The following is a 22,137-nucleotide window of genomic DNA, read 5'->3' as shown; positions in this document are numbered from 1 at the left end:
GCAACACATACTGTGTATTTACAATTTATAATTTTTATAAAAATTACATTATAACGTATAAATTTTTATTAATATGTATAAATTTTTATATATTATTCATAAAAGTGAAACATCAAACAAACATGTTATTTTCGGTTTGCTTGCGAGACTTTCAATCTCGTCGGTTAGATAGAGGAATAGAGCGAGAATATATTTCAAGAATGATAAACCAGATATAAAATATGATGAGAAAAAGAGTAAATCTTTTATCAGAATCTTTACGATCTAGTGCCTTGAGAGAATATATTTTGCTTACGAGATTACATCGCGTGAAAAGATTACGTAGCCAACAAAATCGAACTCCTTTTTTTTTACACAAAGTAAATAATATTTTTACTAGATATTAGATAAAAAAAACAATTTCTGAACGATAGCCGCGTTTACGAAATGCCATCACAAAAACGTTATGCATAACGTTCCGGATGGTTTTATTAATCGCATTAAACATCGGGCAGCCAAACTTTTCGGGATTTGTATAAAAAGCCACGGAAATAACGCGAAGAATGTTTTTGCACATGACTCCTTAATTAATTTATTCAATAACTTCATTTCCAGTCACGTCCTCGCAGCTATTTCTGTAACTTTTCGTGACATCATAGGGCGGGATTAAATATCATAGGAGAGTGATGAATACACGTGACGTGATATATTGAAGTATTTCCGTCTTTTGGGTTTTTACTCCTTGAAACAAGCCGTAGTCTCTGATTAATAATCGGGTTGGGGTAAATTCCTTGCGGACCGATAAGACACGAGATCAAGAACCCGACATGGGACAATATTCTTTCTTGAGCTTTTACAAGGGCTCATGTGTTCGTTTAGATATAACCCAGCTTTACTCCAATCTTTGCGGTAAGAATTATTAATCCAATAGAAAGTAGACGATATCGACACAACACACATATATGCATGTATGTATGTATGTGTATACGAAAAAAGAATTGAGGGATGTTCTTCGATATGAGAAATTTTATTGAGATATTTTTAATCAAATTTTTTTTATTTCCTTTCCAGAGAATTCTCAGTATAGATTTCATTGTATCGAAAAATTGAATTACAAAAAAATCCCACTCTGTGATTGCATGATTTGTCGAACGTATATATATATGTAACTCGACAAATAGTGTAACAGAAAGAATTTTTTTTTTTTAACTCTTTCTTCATATTCTCTTGATTATTATATTCCGTGATATTCTCGCAGGGCAAACGCACGAAACGAAAGCCTTGTAAATCAGTTTCTTGTAATCAATTTCTTTGTAACAACAGATTGTTCTTTGAAACGAATGTATCAATACAATAAACGAAAAATTACATAAAAATATAAAAGTATATTTTTACAGATTGTTAATGAATTACGTAACAGAAGAAAGTTGCATTACATCATGCTCAATTTTCTTTGACTTGCTTACAAGTTTTTTTTTTATGTCTGATGACATTGATATTTGTGTTTACCAGAACAGAAATTTAATACAAATCAAAGTCTTAATTAAGTAATATTAAAATTAAAGGAATTAATATTTCGATAAAATGGTATTTTTTATGAATGTATAATATCATTCTCGCATCTACTTTGTGTCTTATTATATTGTAGGATAGAAGAGTTTATCTTTCAATTTGAAATCCATTCTGGCTTGCAGAAATTTTTTCCATGCCTAGAAATTATATTAACGTAGAAAACAACAGACAGTGGAAACAAAGCACTTTTCCAGCATTCATCAGAGAAAAAGTTGGAGAACTAAAGGACACGGTTAAATAGTGGGAGATTGGGAAAGCGACAAAGAACGCTTGATCAAAAAATAAAATCTAGATTGTAGATTCGTGTTGAAAAAAGTTTATTAAACATCTTTGCGTAGTGTCTAAAATCGATCAAATCTTATTTCTATTTCGTTACAAGTGTCGCAGCGCGGCGCGAAGAACTTTGAATATATTTCTTAAATATATTTCAGAAGAATATAGAATCCTACGAGGGACTTATTTTATTATTTTTATACGCGATGCACAATCTGTATTTTTGCGAATAATTATCTTATGTGATACCGGTTGAGCCATGATGTGTTTATTTTAACATAATTTATGTAGTAATGTCTATATTTCATCATACAATGTAACGATCAATATATATAGGTATATATATATATATATATATACTTTTTGTACATAGAGAGATACATCCATTGCATTTATGTGTATCTTTTTTTAAACATTAAACATTTTAATAAATAAAAAACATACATGTTACATTGTTATAACGTTATATTAAAAGATTATGTAAGAGAAATTGAGAAGTGTATCCAAACAAACACAGTTATTTATTAATGAAAGCAGCATTTAGAAACATATGGTCGATAGATTCTTCATTATATGTATATATTTAATATTTCACAGAAATTCTTATATCGCTGGACGCGCGAGAAACCACTATTAATAATAAGAAGTATTTTAATGATATTTATAAATACTATATTAAAATGATAAATGAATTCAAGAGTAAACTGTTTTAAAATGCTACAATTTTAATGCAGCAATTTGTAACAGGCTTAAACGGTGAGTGATCGCGTTATACGAGCAATAATACTTATTGTTAGTCACGAATAGAGACATTAAAGTATCATTATATAAATATAAAACTCTGAAAACACAGCAAGTATGGCTTTAAGCGACGTGGTTTGTATATATATCTCGCATTATCATTTAAGGATTATCCCCTGGCAGGTCCATGAAACGTATGTGCAACAGGTGTATCAAAGATATGTATGATCAAAGTTATGTGAACTGCATATAACATGTGGCATTTGTACATAAAAATTCTCTCTTCCTCTTCTTCTCTCTTACATATAAAGAACGATACATTTTGTCAAAGAAATTTTTTTAAGCATACACACAAAGTGTATTTCTGGAGCGATTATCGCAAAGGAATTAATGGAAATTGGATTAAATACCGCCTAATTTTGGAGTTGCAATCATTGTAAAATATATCTGACTGGATATAATGTATGTGCAAACATGAAATATAAACTGTTTCTCGAAATTAGCATAAGTAACATAAATGAGCAGGCGTTAAGCTGAAATAGCATAACTGTGTTTGTTCTCCACATAAAACTCCGTTTACTGAATAAATATGTTTTACGGCTCTACGGCTTTAAGCTTACCTGTGCGAAAGTGCCCAAAGCGCTTTTATCATTCTTTATATTATGCAAACGTGGAATCTTCCGGAAAAAGCATTTTTTGGCGATATCGCAAAGATTTATAGAGCGTGCCATATCATTATCATATATCTCAAGGATGAGAACTGATGAAAAATTACAATTTTTTTTTTAAATATTTGTAACCATTATTTTAAAGTATGTACTTTATCGTTATTAGAAATGTATCGATCAATTATACACTTAATATATGACTTCAATGAATATCAATTTCATCAATTTTAAATTGTTAGTTTATTAAGATATAATGTATTTGACAACTAATTTTATTTTACGTATCTGTGATTACATTGTAAAAAAACTTTCATTCGTCTGATCTGTTTGACAGAGATCTGTACAAAAAACACTAACGCGATATTATATTTTTATGCGAATGCGATCGATTTTATGCGGAATACAAAAATAAGACATATATTCGACGAGAAATCTGGGAAGATATATACTAAGCATTTTTCTTTGCTGCGCGAACCTTTCATATAATCTCTACATGAATTAACTAAAAGTGTATAAAAAGAGAATCTCCTGAAATTCCTGTTAAGCCAAAAAATATACGCGTCGATGCATCTCGCTTCTTTCGCTTAATCATAAAGGAAGTTGAGATTGTCCATGCAAGGAGATCTCGATGAGCAATGAGACGCACACGCGAGTGTTTCCTTGCCGCTTCCACGACAAGCGATTCTGTCGGCGGGCTGTCGCCAGGATATTTTCAAAAAGAAATCCTCCTCCTGCTCGCGGAATTGAGGCAAAGATACATTCGGTTCCGTCGCCCGGTCGCATAATCCGCACGACCTATACTAGACGCGATCTTCTTCCTCCAGCAACCGAACTACCTCTGAAACAATATTCCCTTTCCGTGAAGACGAGGGATCTACGTACGAACGTAAAATGCGATCCCGGATTTTCCGGATAGTTCGAGTTCGAAATATATACTTCACATATTAAAAATAAAGATGTACTCAAAATTTTTAACACGACGAGAGATAAAATAATTTATTAAGCAAAAGTTCTAGTAGAAAAATTCGGATAAATTCATCTTCCGGATTAAAATCCGGATTATATGGATATTCGGACTTGAGTAATTATTTTTCAGATAATTTAGAATGTTAAATTGTTCGGATATTTTTACCAACTTTACATTTTTGCACAAATTCTTGTAGGGATAAAATACAGATTACGGCAAAATACATTTTTTACGAAATAAATTTTTAAGAATGAAAATAAAGCAATGCATTTATTATGAGGGGGGGAAAGTGGGATATTATTCTCACGTGGGAGTTTAAATTGAAGTGTCTCGAAAGATAAGCAGCTCTTATAGTTTTTATGAAATTCATGATTGTGCGTGACGTAATCTGATTAAGTACATATGTGATAATACCCAAAGTTGTTGAATTTAAATTCGAGTTTATTACAGATTACTACTACATTTTATGTAGTATCAAATGTTTCAATATTTAATGACTTCCAGATTAAACGTAAAAAAAAAATTAACTGCTAATTTTTAGATTTGCTTGATAATCAATTATTGCATATCTAACAAAAATATACTAAATTTTATTTTTAATTCAACATTTTATAAAATTTTATTTTTAATATACTTTTAAAAAATGCCGAAATCCAAAAAATTATGTTTTAAAGTTGGTTTTTTCCACAGGTTTTTTTAGTAATCTTCAATTATCCATGATGGATTGATATTAGTTTGTCATCCGTAAGATACGTTTCTGGTATACTTTGTTTTACGAAAAAATATTCTCATTTTTTGCTTGCAAAGTAATAATTTTTTCTTGTTTTGACTATTAATTAAATCATATTAATTTACAATTTTAACAGCAAATTTTCGAAACACAAGTTAAACGAATTTATGTGTATTAGTTTATGTTTTATGTGTATGTTTGCTATTATTTATAGTGTTGCGCAATTCCTACTTTCATCTCTACTTTATTATTACATATGCAGATCGAGAGAACAGCCATGTATACCAAATACAAATAATTAACCTTCACACAAGTAGGAATTAGAGCATGGACTAATTATTCATTCAAAAGTTTAGAGACACATCCGGTGCATATATATATATAGTGAATATAAGCTGGTATCTCATGAAGGAATTACACGTGAGAACACTAACGTATGCCATGAAAAGCCAGTGAATGTTCGAGGCGGATATATCGATCACGTCAGTGCTTTAGTTTAGTTGTTACTAGATTATTAACTTGAAAAATGTCATGCATTAGAAATGTACATTTTATTTATATCTTTTACAACATGTAGAATCTTTATGTGTAGAATCGAATTAATATTTTGACATGCGGTAAGAAAATATATCTGCGGTAAAACAATCTGATAGATTCCTTGAAAGTTACGTGTAGTGTTATGATAATTTGACAGAATCTGGGCCGTTACGGCATCGTATATAATATCTCGAGGTAACGTAATCGGAATCTTGGAAATTATGGTGGATGTCGCAACCGGATCTGCGAGAATGACGATAATGAACGATCAACTTAGCTGTATAATGATACCTGATCTGGCGACGAGGGACGCTCTGCCTAGATACACCGTCGAGTCATTTCCGCTTATTTCGCTGTTATTGCCAACTTGCCCGGCATTTCCCGTGGTCGCCATAGCGATGTCGCTGTGTCTGCAACCTACCCTAAAATAAAACCCACGTCCGTTTACGTGGTCGTTCATTTGCATAAAACCCTGGACATTGATTCTTTCTTTCTTCTCTCGAATCATGCAATTCTTAAACTTTCTTCAAAGTGTGTACGCGGCAAAGAATATATTTTATGTACCAGACATACGCGAAAATATATACTTGTATGTATGTTTCATAATTTTATGTATTCAATTCCGTTCCGCATTTAAAAGAACAAACTTTACTTTTTTTGTAATTCTTAATAAGAGCGCGAGAACGAGCTCTGTTATTAACAACTTTAAGATTTTGGTAGGAGAAACGGCTGTTACATAATTGCAGCCGAGGGGTAAACCGCTGAGGGCATTGCGGTGTATCTGTAGATTTGGGGAATTAATGGGGATTAGTGGGCATTGGTGGGCATTGGTGTACATTAATGGGCATTACTAGCCGGATTTTATTAGCTATTAATTAAGTCATTATTATTTTTTTAGAACAGAAATTGTTTTGTTCGGGCTTTTCGTCCAATGCGCCTCATAATTAATATATTTTTTATACTTGAAATTTAGAGAAATTTTCATATTTATTATAAGCGATTAAGGTTAGGTTAGGTTAGGCATTATTACGCATTACTAGGGTACAGTAATGCCCAATAATTGGGCATTAGTAGGCATTGGTGTACACAATTTTGGTCAGCGGTTTACCCTTCGATTGCAGCATTCTTAACTAGTTGCGGCAGCTCCGAGAGGAAATTTTCCTTCCACATATCTTCCACGAAATTAATCTCTCGCCGGGTCAGACAAGTAGTACAACTTGTAAGGAGAACAGATTTGTACAGGGAGAACTTTGTCTTATGTGTCATCATAATTCCTTTAAGTCTACGTCTCGTCTGTGTTGATGGATGTACGCGCGAGGTTTCACCTAAATTTTACCTCCAGCAACGGTGGCAGTCGAAGAGGCCGAGGAACGCCTGACGAAATTTTCTGTTCATGAAACAGTACGTGATGGGATTGCAGCAGCTGGATACGTAGGCCAATAACTGGACTAGACTGATGCCGGTGCTACCGATGACCGAATAGACCAGATCAGGCGCGAAGAGATACCACGTATTGATCACGTGCAACGGCGCCCAGCACACGAAGAACTCCAGGACAATCACGAAGAGCATTCTGATCACCTGCGACAGCCAGAAGGAGAAGGCGCGTTTTCAATGCGACGAACGAAACGTCATATCCGGTCGCGAATCAGAAATACAAACCGAACTAGAATATTCATATTCAAAATTGTGATATTCTTGCGATGCGTATACATGACGCTATGATTGTCTTCCGATTCGAGCCCAAGTCTATGCATGCATATACGAGATTAAACCGTCCTACGTGCAAAATATATAACGGAGAAAATATATGTTACGATTTTCCCTCTAAATATTTGCAGAGTATGAATATACAGGGTGTACTATAAATTTCTATATTTTCTTTCCAATATCAGATTCTCTAGAGACGATTTTTGCTCAGCGAACACATCGAGGCACCAATCATAATTTTCGAGTTATAATAGTGATTGAGAAAAAAGAGCTTTACGCAAACTATAAACTTTATAGGGTTAAAATATTAACAAAACTACATTTTTAGTTAATTTTAGAATTGCAAAAATAATGACCTTCCTCGATACTTTCGCTGAGGAAAAATATCGTCTCCAATTGGTGGGAGAATCTGGAAAGAAAATATGAAAGTTTTATTACACCCTGTACATATATAAGATTCTTTGCGAGTGAGAGTTGCAGGGGAATAATAGAGGGTTAATGTAGTCTCGCGAGGTTGCCGATAAATATCTCGCGACCTGGCGTGCTCGAGTAACCGCGGCTTTTTCCTACGTTCGCTCCAGATTTCGCGATTTCCTAGAAACGGGACCCGCTACGAGTGCGCTTTATATGCATGCAAAGCGCATACGTAATTACGCGTTAAATTTCACCGAAGCGGAAATCGTCCGCACAAAGCATAGTATCTGCATAGTTTCGTTTAATCAGTCGATCGCATGTGCGCATACCTTCTTTTTGGCCTCGATGCTCTTCCCCATGTAATTACTGCGTATCACGTGTTGTCTGCTGAACGGACAAGTCGAGTCCTGTTGATCCTCGTTAGGGACGGCCTTCGTGTCCCGCGTTAAACAGCCGCTTCCGTTCGCTCGTATCTGAATCCTGGATCCCTGGGACAAATCTGTACCGTGACACTTGTCGGTAAGAAGCACCCTGGAGACTACTGTCCGTGGTGACCGCACCTTTTTCTGGGAGGGGAATGGAGAGGGGAGAGGAAGAGAAAAACGCGATGTCTCGTTAACTGTTATACGTGTTGCTCGTATACGTATCGCCTCGAGACGGCGAACGATTTAATTCGTCATTCTATTCCGCAAATTTATCTGCCGCGGTCCATTTCACTCGATTATAGAATCTCAATTAGCCGAGGGAAATTAATAATACAGTGGTCACACTCTCCCAATTTATAATCAAAATCGCAGGTCTCTTCGGTTATATTAATGAGCTGCTCGTTAAAATAATATAGTGATAATTAATTAGAGTAAATGAACTGTTAACAAGGATAATTGTCCGAAAATTTAGCCCCAAAAAATATAATTACAATATTATCTATTAAAATATATCTTTATGGTATAACTGGCAATTTTAAATAGATATTTCAACTATATTAATTCTGCGCTGGTAACAAAAAAACAACGAAATTGAATTTCGTCAATAATAAAATACACCAGATCTCTAAACAATTTATTTCAAAATTAAATTTAATAAAAAAGCATTATATGTATAAAAAAGAGGTAACAATTAAAAAATTTTATGCAATTACGAAATTTACTTTTTGCTTATATTTATAAACAATGGAATAAAATAATATATTTTATTATAAGAACTTGTTTGAAAATCTTTTCTGTTTATTTGTTATGAAAATAATCAAAGAGTATCTTTGTCAGTGCCTGTAAAAGCTAACGCTTTTGTATACTGGAACGCATTGTTTAGAGAGATCTTATTAATCTAATTACAAGATTAAGAGAAAATACTACAATAAGGCAGATAATTTAAATCATTAAGCGTTCGATCTCTTGTCTCTTTGGCGACGCTCAATATAAATTGTGATAATTTGATATATTCGCCATTGATATTAGATTTTCCAAGATGATGTTTATTCAATATTTTCTCACCCTGGATGGTGCACCCTGAGGAGCGCCTTGAAAGTGCCTCAAGGAAGACGAGAAGCCTCGACGTGACCTCGAAATTGGTCCGCAAGAGCGAAACGCCGTAGATCTTGCATCTCTGTCATTGTTATTGTTGTAAGTTGAGCCTCGCACTGTCGCGTTAGACGCTGTTCTCTCTACTGTAATTCACAACGTTTACAACCTTCGATCTTGATACGACTTTGACCTTAAAACTATCTGCAAGTGACATTTCATACGTATAGTTTATTTGACATTTATGTCAAGTTACATTTGAGCGAGATTTTCACTCAAGTACGAGGGCGTTTCAAAAAGTAACAGTAAATTAGATATTTTGAAATATATAATTCTTTAGAGATACAAATGATATGTTATTTTTAAATAATTACTTTTCTTTTCAATGCACTTATCACATATTTCTGCCTTCTCTAAAAATATTTTTGCCTTCAATCAAGAATGCATCGCTTCTTTGAGCTTACAGCATTCCTCATACAGCTTTGATCTTATTTCCTCTGACCATATTTTGGATGCTTTGAAAGGACGAAGATTTCGGAATGATGACAAAGTCAAAGCGGTGCATTTCTGGCTGAAGGCACAACCAAAAATATTTGTTTCCAATGAAATAAAGAAATTAATGCAACGGTGTGAGAAGTGTATTAAAAAGGAGGGTAATTAAGTAGAAAAATGGGATATCATTTGTATCTCTAATTAAATTATATATCTCAAAATATTTAATTTGCTATTACTTTTTGAAACATCCTCGTATATGAACGAAAAGGAAAGATACACACAATTTCTGAATTTTTTTATTGAATAATAGCTCTGATGAATAATATATCAGTAATTGTTATCAATAATTGCACCATTGTGCAATTTTGTTGATTTTACGTAAATTTTTTATCCAATAGAATCGAATGTCAGCAAAGATTGACGTACGAGAGACAGCTTCGGGAAATATCTTCCCGTGACGTCTCGCAACGCGAGAATTGACGTACATATGCGTTTTTGATATATCCCGAAGCGACACTTCACTTACGTCTTCTAGTGCATGTCGATGACTGTCGTATCTCGAGCTTCAGACCGCGCCAGAGTTTTATCGCTATCAGCGAATAGGCCAGACTCATGAGTAGCAGCGGTATCAGAAGCAACGTGCCATCCAGGAAAAGATTGTACGCTCTCTCGGTACCGACACTCGGCCATTCTTCGCGACATTTACGTCTTCCTGAAATCGTCATGCGAGAGAGATTTTCAACCGTTTAGCCGTAAAATTCAACTGATTAGATCGAGCTACGTCGTAATCGGGAATTTGTATCCCAGTGGAAAACGACCGTGCGGTTAAAACAAGGACGATCTAATTCCTCGTTTGTTCACACAGAGAACTTACAATTAGACGTAGCCATTAATTAAAATCGTTAATTAAAATTATCTATTTTTTTATTATTAGATTGTTTCATTAGTAAATCAATTTCAATATAATAGGTACTATATATATTATTTTATTATTATAATGTATTATTAGATTAATATATTTATTAATAATTTTATAATAATTTATATTATTAATTTGTAAAGTTATTAAAAAATAATTACATTCTACGGTATATATGACAAATTTCGTATCTCTAAATTCACGACGATAATTAATATTATGGAAATCAACTCTTGTTAATGAAATGAAATTATTTTAAATTAAGAAATGTAGGGAATATATAAAGTGTGAAGTAATCGGTAACGATGTTGCGATGCAATTAACTTTCACTGCCTCAATATCAAACTTTAATAATTATACGATTTCGATATTAATTTATAATATTAATATATAATATTCAATATTGCTCTGTACACAATTGACCTTAAGAAGAGAAATCTGTATCAGAGAGCGTGTAATTAATGCTGAAGGAACTATGTAATGTAATGTAACCATGTTACCCTTATACATAGTTACATTCTACATACATATATTCTACACACATATATCCCTACTTTAGATTAGATTAAGTGCTGGAGATCTTCTGATAATATCGAGCGAACACGAATTACTAATTGATATCTCAAAGCAATATATCGATACGATATATCGATTTTACGCGACAGATGGGTCACAAGTCACAATTAATATTAAACAAATGCAATCAATCAGAATGTAAGATAAAAGGAATTGTTTGGTACTTAAACTAAAATTCTTAATGTTTAGTACTAATTGTAAATTGTCTTATCTGTCGTTTCAAGTTCTAATTAATATTTCACTGATTAAAAGCACTTTTTTCATCACAGTCAAAAAGCATCTTCCACGTAACAAACAAAGTTTCATCCGCACAAAGGGCTCAATTTCTTCTGCTCAATATTGCAGAGTGTTCAATATGTCTCAGTTGTTGAATAATATGTATATGCATAAGCTACCTACACCAACGAGCGCAATTCCCGGAGGAAGACGAGATGTGAATGTCGATATTGGGCCGAGAGAAAAATGTCAACACGGTGTAAAAAAAATTTCGCCTCACTTTGGCGAACAGTTGCAACATAACATTTTTTTAACAAATATTGCAAATGTCGCGTTGCAAAATACATGCATTCAATGATTATTTAATGGTTGCGAATGGTTATTTTAAGCAGTTTTGCGAGTTGAATCGCGTAAAAGAGATAAATCGAAACAAACAATTTAATCCATAATCTTTAGCTATTGTATTGTCAAATGCTATTGTAAAATATTATTCAGTCACATTTATTATTTATTTCTCCGTCGCGTATTTGTTGTTCGCTTAAATAAGGTACAAGTGCCATATGTAGGTATCAGCGTTCTCTTACCTCCACGCAAGTTCTTTAATCGAGACACGATCAGGATCGGCGCGTTCCACGTCAGGCTGAGAGTCCACACGACGGCTATCATTTTGTAAGCGTGAAATTGTGTCTGCCATCGTCTCGACTTCAACGGTCGACAAATGGCGAAGTAGCGTTCTAGCGAAATAGCCACCAAAGTCCAGACACCCACCGACACCGACACGGCTGAAGGAAGCATATCTTACATTTAAATCCTATCGCTTCTCATCGCGTGCAAACATATTGTCTGCCTTTATACTTGATAGCTAATTTTTATATCTGACTTGTGACAGTTCTATTTGATAGTCTGTCTATATGGAGCGATAAAAAAATGATATTGTGATATCGTGATATTGTGAGATATATAATATATCGACGGTTGTAATTTGATCTTTGATTTATTCCGCTTGGAAATTAAATGAATCGATAGATTTAATTATCTCGGAGTAGGTTTTTTTCAATTTCCTATGACGTGGGACGACGTCGAACTGGAAAAGATGAGAATATCGTTTGATTATTAGCAAAAAATATCAGTTGTAGGTTGTCGGTGACAGGATAGGAAAAAAAAAGAGTTCAACATTCAATATTAGAAAGTTGAAGGGTTAAAGCTAGCCAGAGTTTCCGACGATGTACATCGCAAGAAATGAAAGCACGTGACGTGCAGCTTTGCAGAGGACCGCTTTTATACCCCAGCTCATCGCTTTCTTTTCATTCCTATCAGTTGGTAGACGAAAACCGCCGGTGGAGAGAAATTTCTGTTTAAAAGTGTCGCCAAACAATTTTCACGATGTACAACTTTAAGTACACATAGACGAAGAAAGATACAGGATTAAATGAGAAAGTTCTCTTCATTGATGTCGGAGCCAATTACGAAATTCTTTCATTTTGACCATGACTTATTTACGCGGTGTTTCATGTCAAGGCAATAGACAGGAAATTCTCTTTAGGATCGAATTATTTTATCGGAGAATTTTATCGAATTACCTTGACTGGAAAATGTTTTATTCATTTATCGCAATTTAGTCTGGCTGCGATCTCACTTTGCAAAAGTAATATTATTGTGTATCGGTAAACAAGTACAATTGCAATTTTCTTTTTTTAAGAAGAAATTTGTATCAATTTAAAATCAATTTTATTCCTTAGCGAAAATGTCGAGGCGAGACAATTCTCATTTTTCATATAGGTATATAATAAAATTTTTAATTAAAGTAATTTTAATTTTACTTGAAATTACTCAAGGATATAATTTTGTTATCCATTTCATATTCTTTAAAGAAAATTAAAGTAAAAGATCTTTTTTTCAATCTCGTTTAAAAAGCTCGGAAATTCTTATCTTCCGACATTTTTGCTAAGATACAGTTAATTCCAAATTAATTAAAAAATTTATTGTCAAGAGATAACGTGCGTGAGAAGTAGGATACTTTTACCTATTTTAACTATTTCAAGCATTATATTTCTTTGGTTTCAATAAAATTTATTAAATCCAAAGAAACTTTTCTCTCTGTGTACAAGATATCACGTTATAATAATTTCTAATTTAAAATTATTTCGTGTTGTCGAATCCATGGAGAACAATGCTATGCGATGTTAACAACAATATTAAGTTTTTTCGCCGGGAAACTAAGAGAAAGTATTCGCGGTAACGAATAAAACTTAAATAAATTATATAATTTAAGTAAACAAGGTCATGAGGATACCATTAATCCGGTTTAATTACAGCGAAAAGTTAATTAAGCACTTTGAAAAGACAGACAATGCAAGGAGTTGAAACTAATTTGCACAGACCAGACAGTCAAAGTTAACGGAGTTAATGGTTGAAAACGACTCGTGGTACTTGTTCACAATATTACGTAAATTGCTTCTAAAAAAAAGTTCTCTTCTACAGTTTATATATAGGTATATACGTATATATTATCAGATGCTACAATAACATTAAATGTAACCATGTATGCTTAAGAAAATCACAATTAACTCGATACTATTTTAAGCATTTATCAAGTATCAAGAATCTAACTAAGAATGCGAATTCTAGATTGCGTTGAGATTAATCGTTTTTTGATGACTATATCGCCTATTTACAGCCTAATTAAAGTTAAAATTTTACATTACACAATTAGGTAAGATTAGATTACGTCAACGAAATTTTGGAATAATTAATGATTATACTGTGCACATTTTGAAGTCGTCGCACATATCTCGTACAAATTCACATAGTACGAAGTCGCTAGTTTTGTTGATACAACGTGAAAGCCTCTCGTCATTTTCGCGTCTTCGATTTAAACTGCTATGAGAGACACGATATAACGGAAAATATATAACATACTAGCTGGCGAAATTGAGAAGGATGCTAGCCCTTTTGAGAACGTCGCTTCTAAAGCCGATATTATTCGATAAATTTACGCTGCACTTCTTGGATCTATATTTCATCGGTAAACTTTCGCATATGGTAAAATGAACGTACATCTAGCCATCCTACGCTTTGTGTGACCTTTATGACGATGTTCATTCACGCTCAGTTTTAAAGCCGGAAAGGAAATGCACGACGCGGCAAAGTTAGTTTAAATTGCAATTTATTTTTCGCTCGAGTAACTTTGCCGATACAGAAAGAGAGAGAGAAGGAGAAAGAGAGTATGTATTGTTATTATTTTATCGCGAACGTGGAATAATGCCGGGATATAAAGAGAAAAATAATAATTTTATTATAAGCAATACTTATTATTTCCTTAAAATGTCACGCAAATCTAAAACATTCATCCACTCACTAGCGGATTCTGACGTCGATAATGGGGGAGGGGGGTTGCAAAATTATTTTATTTAATATTTTTGGTTTCATGATTAGATTAATTTATTCCAGCATCAACGACGTCGATAGCTCTTTAATGTTTGTTTTTCTTTACTTGTATTTTTTAAACAAATTCAACAAAACTGTTTCTTTTAATTTCCAAGGGGAGGGTTTTAACCCCCCCCCCCCCAGGATCCGCTAGTGCATCCACTTGTTTCCAAGCCAATTATATTTTTTTTTACAAAAATTTACTTTAAAAACTTTTTTTAGGAGACGTTTATCAATTCGCGTCTTATTAATGCATGTATCAATTAATATGGCACTTCAAGCTCGTTTATTACATAAAAACATAACGTACACTACGAAAATCCCTCACGTGCGTGATTTTGTTATCGCGTATACTTCGATACACGTTACACGTTCTTTGTTCTTTGTAAAAAAAACTCCTGTTAAATTCTATTATTTGTCTATTCGTTTTATATACGTGAGTGAGACGCGCAGGACGGCACGAATTTGGGTCGTCGCGAAAAAAGAGACCGATATAATCCGCGATAGAAGAAGAAAACGATTATCCTACTCTTATGCCGCCGACAATAAAAGTATCTAGAGAAAAGGAACGATATCTCCGACGAAAAATGTACTGCGTTTGCGCGATTTCAATTTCAAAACAGGTTACGAAAAGGAGATTATATTTTATATATGTAAATATGCATATACTATATGAATCTCTCCTCGAAAATCCTTCGTACGCTTGTGCGAATAATCCATCGAAAAAATATATATATAATATTTGTACGCGATAACGAAAATCCTTAATAAATCGGCAGGCAAGACTATCTTTAGCTTTGATTTCCTTTATTCTCTTTATGCATTCGATATGCTCACATCGCGGGTTATTGCTGCGTGCAAAAAGTTACGTTCGGTTTTATGGTTGCGCAATCGTGTGTGTATTGTAACTTTTAAAAATCCAATATCACACACACATACAATGAAGATCAAAAGAGAAATACGATAAGTAAACAGTGGGAAACATTAACGAGATTTACCAAACGATAATAAATATTTTATCAATACGTTATAGTATATTATATTTCAAGATAAACGCTTTATTTTTATATTACCTATATACATATATACATATACATAATTTTCATCCTTTGCATATTCCTACCGAATATCAAATCATAAGCAAGAGATGAACTTGATAGCGCGTTATATCCATCTAAAGAAATATCAAAATATCTCCAAGATATTCAAGGATATAATAAAAGTTCCCGCCGAAGTATACGCGGCATCATTTTCCTTTATCGGTGGACATTCGAGAGGCAATTTTCACGAGAAAATCGCTATTGGCGCATTTGAATTCCGCGGATGTGATGAGGCTGTTACGATATACAACAAATATGCATATAACAAATACCTCGGAATTTTCTCTTTTAGGATAACATCTCTCTATGATCGAAACTCGACTTTAAACTTTATCAACTACACCAACGGTTATTATATACAACGTAATTTTGCAATTATCTGTTACCACACCTTCCAATACGCAAAGATAATGTAATAAAATTTAATAACCGCACGGTACGTTAATATAAAAATTATTATACTTAAAAAATATTTAAATTAAATACATAAATTTATGTATATATTTATTATATAATATAAAACTCTCTCTCCCTCTCTCTATTTTATATATATACATATGTATATATTATATATTATATAATATATGTATTTATGCTTATTTTCATTAGTCACAATGTCTAGCAACCCAAAACATTAGCATTACATCATTGCGGTTACCCGACGTACATCGCGCAATAGCAATTTACTGTTCGCTCAGCAAATATATCACGTCTGACAGCTACAAGCTCTTTGAGTATTGCGTTGGTGGTATATTGATCGTTACATCAGAGATCTAAAGATACGTTTATCTATTCATTATCAAAAAGATGCTAAGAAAATTTAAATTATATCAGCTAGCCTTATTAATTGCGTTTTATTGTCTTATTTCTTAATAATTATTATTGTGTTGTTTATTTAAAAATGTTTAAAGATTTATTATAATAATGATGACTTATAATATAACGTCTTATAAGAGGAACATTTTTCAAATAATTTTTATGTAAATATTCAGACATATCTTTCTCTCTCTTTCAGCAATGTTTTTCTTGCTTAATATTTATTTACAAGGTTCTTCAATAGATTTTGTTTTATTTTGAACTGCTCGTTATCAATTATTCCAGTTTTAATTGCATATTTATCTTAATTTTTTATAAAAATTATTTCCAATTTTTTATAAAAACTATATTTCCAATATATTTGTTTGAATAATTTTTAATATTCCATCAATGGCGAAAACAAAATACGCCGCGAGCAAACTTGGTCGTTACACGAAACCTCTATGAAAAATGCCAGCTTTCAAAAAGAAATTGTAAAGTCGAGAAAAATGTATTACAATTTTCAATTCTTTTGAATAATCGATTTTATGTGCTTTTTGTTAAAGGTAGTGAAGAGATCTTAAGCGCGCATAAAAACAAAATTTAACGTTTAATAGTTCTTTTTCATAATTAGATTTCAAGTTTTTAACCATACAAAGCTAATCATTATCCCGTATCGTAACATTATATTCGAAAATGTTATTACAATATGTCGACAAGAATAACGAAGACATGCACCGTCTTTCAAGAATGTTTCCCTAATAGTGTATCTTTCTCCTGTCCCGCCATTACCGTTGCATTTCCCTAGCATCATCCTCTTTTACTCTCAATATGAGACTTAAAATTGCATGTAACAGCTGCAATTTCCATAAGAGCTTTTGATACTAAACACACAATTGACTCGTCAAAGTATGCGCATCTATATTGTTACGTTTTTAACAAAAATTCGATATCAATAAAGGTTTATATTTCTAAAAACGTCGAAAAATGACAAATTTAAATTACGATACATATTAATAACTAATAGGATAACTGTACGTCGAATACTGAATGCACACAATAATTTTTTAAACTACACAATTTTTTTATTTATATTTAAATTACTTAAAAATTGTAATGCACGAAGAAATTTAGTACTGAAAAATAAATTCTTTTTCGCTGTGTTATCTATAAAAGCATGACTTTTTCTTACATTCTTTATTGCGAAAATACCGATCTTTTTATAGAAGATAGAAGAATGAATTTTTCTGTCTAATTGAAAATGGATAAAATGTCACGTTGAATAATTAAACGCGTTTCATTACGAATAAATGACAAAGCGATGTGATTCTGCCTTCTGGCACGTGATCATCTGAATAGCTGCACTTGGTAATTGGATCTTTATTCTTTGATAAAACTTTCGAGGGTATAAGACAAGTGTACACGATTTTAATTTGCACTCTCAATATCGCTATCTCCGCCTTTCTGCAATCAAAGCTTATATACGAAAAGAGAAGGCGCGATAAATTATGGAAACGGATCTTCCTTGCCTGTACAGTCACTTTCGTAAATTAAACTCAATTGTTGAGGAAAATGAGTTAGCCACGGAAAAACTATTCTGAACTCAAGTTGAAATGTACGGAAGTTTATCTATTATGTTACATAGCGAATGTGTATATATTCATTACTAACAACGAAGCGTCGTTTATTCAATCGATATTGCCAGATTAAAGCCAGCTCGACTATGAAATAATCACTTTATGCGTTGATTTATACGTACAAGCACAGGAATAAATCCAGATTAAGCAGTTACTCGGTGAGCTGCGTTCGCATTATTATCTTTACTTCTTATTTTACGATTTTTATTTTTGTATGAATTTAATACCTCTGCAAAGACACTTTTATATGCACAATTGTGTATATACGCGATAAAAGTATGCTATACAAAAAAATATAATTGCATTTTTTTAGAGAGAAGTATAGAATAAAAACTATTATTCCCATATAGCGCATATCTCCGAAGAAAGATATTGCTTTACCGCACATTCTCTCATTGTCAGTGCTTTTATGAAAAAATGATTATATGTATCTACTAAATTCTAGCATTTATTCTCATATTTTATATAATTTTAAATTTATATATTAAGAAAAAAATTTAATCACGCTTTTCCATATAACGATATAATTTTTTTAAAAATATTTCCACAGAAAACAAAATTAGTAAGAGTTTAATTATAAAAAATATATATACCTACATTAACGCGAAAATATAAATCTGCTTAATCAGAACGATTTTTTATGATGTCGATAACATAATTAAATTGTTGGGAAAAAGGGTTTATTGATGTTGTTTATCTATTTTATTTTTTATTTATTAACAAATCCCCCAGTTTGAAAATTTTTTTTCGTTTAATCGCTTGAGGGAGCTAAACACTTGAAAGTGTATCTTGGCAATTGTTTTAGCTCGATAGATTTTCTATGTAGAACACATTTTAAATAAATAATTATGAATGTTTATTAATTAATTAGCAGATCAGCGATTTATTACTTCTCAATGTCAATTATAATAAATTATCAAAATAACGATTTAATATTTCTTAGCGAAAATCTTTGCCTTGCCTTTGCCTTTAATAAAAGTTATCGAGATGAAAGACCGTCGATGTGAACTCAAACAATTATCTTTATTAATCTAGTAATCCTTTATTTAATAAATTTTCCGCCTACATCCTGGCAAATGTTTTAGTGAATAAACGTGCCTTTTGTGATTTTCAAGATATTATTCTAGCTCTGGGATTTGTGAAAATCTCTCTCTGATTTCTATTATTATTTATAATGTATAATATAATAGAACAGTGAAGCAAAGATTGGACGTTTATTTCCAATAATATCCAATTTTTGTATCACCGAACACGTTGAGCTGACACTTACCTTGAAAATACGGTATCAGTTTACACATTGTGAGACCGAAAACAAAGTTCTTGAGAATCTGACCCAGAAGAGTAAAAGGCATACAGAACACACCGAGCAGAAGATCCGATACAGCCTGTAACAGAGGTCAGAGATAATTTTTTTAATTACGTTTTTTTAATTCAAAATAAAAGCACAGAAAATATATCGAGGATAAAAACATAGAGTGAAAATAATCGATTGTACGATTAAACGATCAGAACATAATAACCATTGTTTTGTATCGAAAGATTTATTTCGCCAGACTTTATTTGTGTGTGTGCAAGACGAAATAAGAAAGCTTACCGTACGAAACATTTAAACATTTATCTCGGACCAAAGTGGAAATAGTTTTATCGTTTCTTTACTGCGAACTCTCAATTTCTAAGGCCACAAATGAAATTCGAGATACTAGGTCGATCGATCATCGGCAAACAACAAGAAAATAGCCCTCAATTATATACATATACATATAAATTGAATTTTTAAAAATATTTACTCAGTTGGAAGATATTCGCGGTTTATTTATATTGTATATTTAAAAAAAATAGTTAAGAAATGTATATCACATTTGTTTCTACAAAATAAAGTCCGCTTACAATACATTTATAGAATAATTTTTATATTTCCCGAAGAAAACATTTTCTATCTCGTAAAAAGAAAGTCACTACTTTTAATTAAACTGAAGTCGTGTGATCTTAGAAAGCACACACATAGAATTCTTGTTTTTCTTTCATTCAATATCCATTGGAGTAGTTTTAACGATAAAAGTCTTAACTTCTAGATTGCTGGATTTTTGATATAATTTCCGAACAAAATAAACGATTAAGAATAAAGATGTAGTCAGTGAGGAAATAAAAATAAAAAAAACAAGCTGGAAGAGCTATTACCAGTTTGTAAACAGTACCGTACTGGAACAAGATTTTTATTACACAACCATGACTTTATTAAAATATACCGCGAAATTAAACTTTTTATTTCACGTTATACTTTATTGTTAATTTATGTTTTTGACGTTATAACGTTTCACGCTAAAATGTATACAAAATTATTAATGCAAAAAGAGAGAAAGAATTAAAATTCATATTTTTAATAAACTTATCAATATTTTATTCGGAAGAAAATGGTAACCCGTCTTATGAAAAAAATAATCACTAAATAGTATTAGCACACAATAATAGTAAATTTATTATTTTCAAATTAATATTTCCTTACCAGATAATGCAACAAAATTATTCTTTGAAACATACAACGCTGTATTAAATACATAAAAATTGTATACAGAATATGCGAACATATAAACTGTTCCATTACTTTGCTTCGTACAATATATTAAAAAATAACGTAAGGGAGAAGACTATGAAAAAATAATTATTGATATATGAATCTCGGTACTTTCTACGTGAAAAAGATGAGAATGTAATCTATTATCCTATAATATTTATCATATCCGGATAATAGATCATCTCTTACGTTCATTTATTTTCACGCGCGCTACATTATATTAATGGCTTCGCCCAACTTTTAATCCTTGCGCGTTCTGCATTTCAGTCATTTTGTCAAACGGAAAGTTTAAAAGTAATAGTTTTAATAGTCGCGCTTTCAAGTATAGTCAAAATTATGTATAAAACATTTAAATGGGGAGGTTTTAATTTTAGTTTCAATTTAAATTTTTAATAGATTATTTTAAAGAGCAAAAGCTTAACGAGAAAAAATATTAAACGTTTTAAAAAATATATATGTATATATGACTAATTCTTATATATAATACGTATTCTTACTTGTTATTCAATTTTTAAAAAGCGTTTTGCACAAAAAATTCAATTGTCAGTCAAAAGAAAATATGACAACTAAAAAATTAAAAAAAAATTTTTTAAACGATAACAATAATACATAATTAAAATTTTATTTCTTTGTGCTTGGTTTTAATGGATGATCAATTAATGATTTCAGTTAATCGAGACTGCTGATAAAGATAACAAAAATATCCACGCTAGCTAGAATTTATGGAAAAAATAGACCGAAAATGGTGTGATGTGAAAAAGCGAAATAATCTAGTCTGTACGAAATACGCGTATTTTTCTGCATGAGACAGCACGTTCTATCCTTCATATCCCACGGGCATTTGTCGTAATACTGGAATTATGATACTTCAATCGGTAATAAATCAGCGTATACAACTGTAATTCCGCACAAATATATGTTTTACGAAGAGCGAGATAGAAAGGAGTTTTAAATTTTCGTAAACTTTTCTGTAAAATTATATAAGCGTTTTAAATACGCAATAACGTTTAACTTTTTGTCATAATATATAAATTTAAACAGAATTTCTCTCTCTCTCAAGTGTTTTATGCCATTTAAAAATATTATGCTAGTGACGGAAACATGATTCGCATATTATTCTAGATAGTGCATCATTTGCATTACGAAATCTAGCAAAATTTAATTATATAAACAAGTAGAAATAACAAGTTTAACACTGCAATTTGCAAGTCGGAAATAAAAGTCCTTTAAAAAGGCTTTGTTCTTGTCATTACTTTAAGTAGCAAGCTTCTTTCAAGCGTTACAATTTCTTGA

The 22,137-nt window shown here is 32.0% G+C and overlaps 1 protein-coding gene across 12 annotated transcripts in view; it reads right to left on the bottom strand.

Moving 5' to 3' along the window:
• Positions 1 to 1,889: 1,889 nt before the first annotated feature.
• LOC145941648 (cholecystokinin receptor type A) overlaps positions 1,890 to 22,137 on the bottom strand; it is a 39,901-nt gene continuing 19,653 nt past the window's right edge. For 11 of the 12 annotated variants that reach the window (XM_083047846.1, XM_083047848.1, XM_083047847.1 and 8 more), the window contains 8 exons: positions 19,543 to 19,657; positions 11,899 to 12,096; positions 10,130 to 10,315; positions 9,082 to 9,254; positions 7,921 to 8,157; positions 6,804 to 7,048; positions 5,759 to 5,889; positions 1,890 to 4,071 (listed from right to left, as the gene is read on the bottom strand). In XM_083047846.1, coding sequence (XP_082903972.1) covers positions 4,034 to 4,071; positions 5,759 to 5,889; positions 6,804 to 7,048; positions 7,921 to 8,157; positions 9,082 to 9,254; positions 10,130 to 10,315; positions 11,899 to 12,096; positions 19,543 to 19,657 — 1,323 coding nt within the window. In that variant the 3' untranslated portion in view covers positions 1,890 to 4,033. The remainder of the gene's footprint in view (positions 4,072 to 5,758; positions 5,890 to 6,803; positions 7,049 to 7,920; positions 8,158 to 9,081; positions 9,255 to 10,129; positions 10,316 to 11,898; positions 12,097 to 19,542; positions 19,658 to 22,137) is intronic. The other variant, XM_083047857.1, reaches the window with a different exon arrangement.

This window comes from Prenolepis imparis, unplaced genomic scaffold (genome assembly GCF_030444845.1).
Source record: "Prenolepis imparis isolate NDT839.2.m4 unplaced genomic scaffold, iyPreImpa1.0 SCAF_10, whole genome shotgun sequence".
In the NCBI taxonomy this organism is placed as follows: Eukaryota; Metazoa; Arthropoda; class Insecta; order Hymenoptera; family Formicidae; genus Prenolepis; species Prenolepis imparis.
Note: the sequence above shows the minus strand (reverse complement) of the source record. Positions and strands in the feature narration are given on the sequence as shown.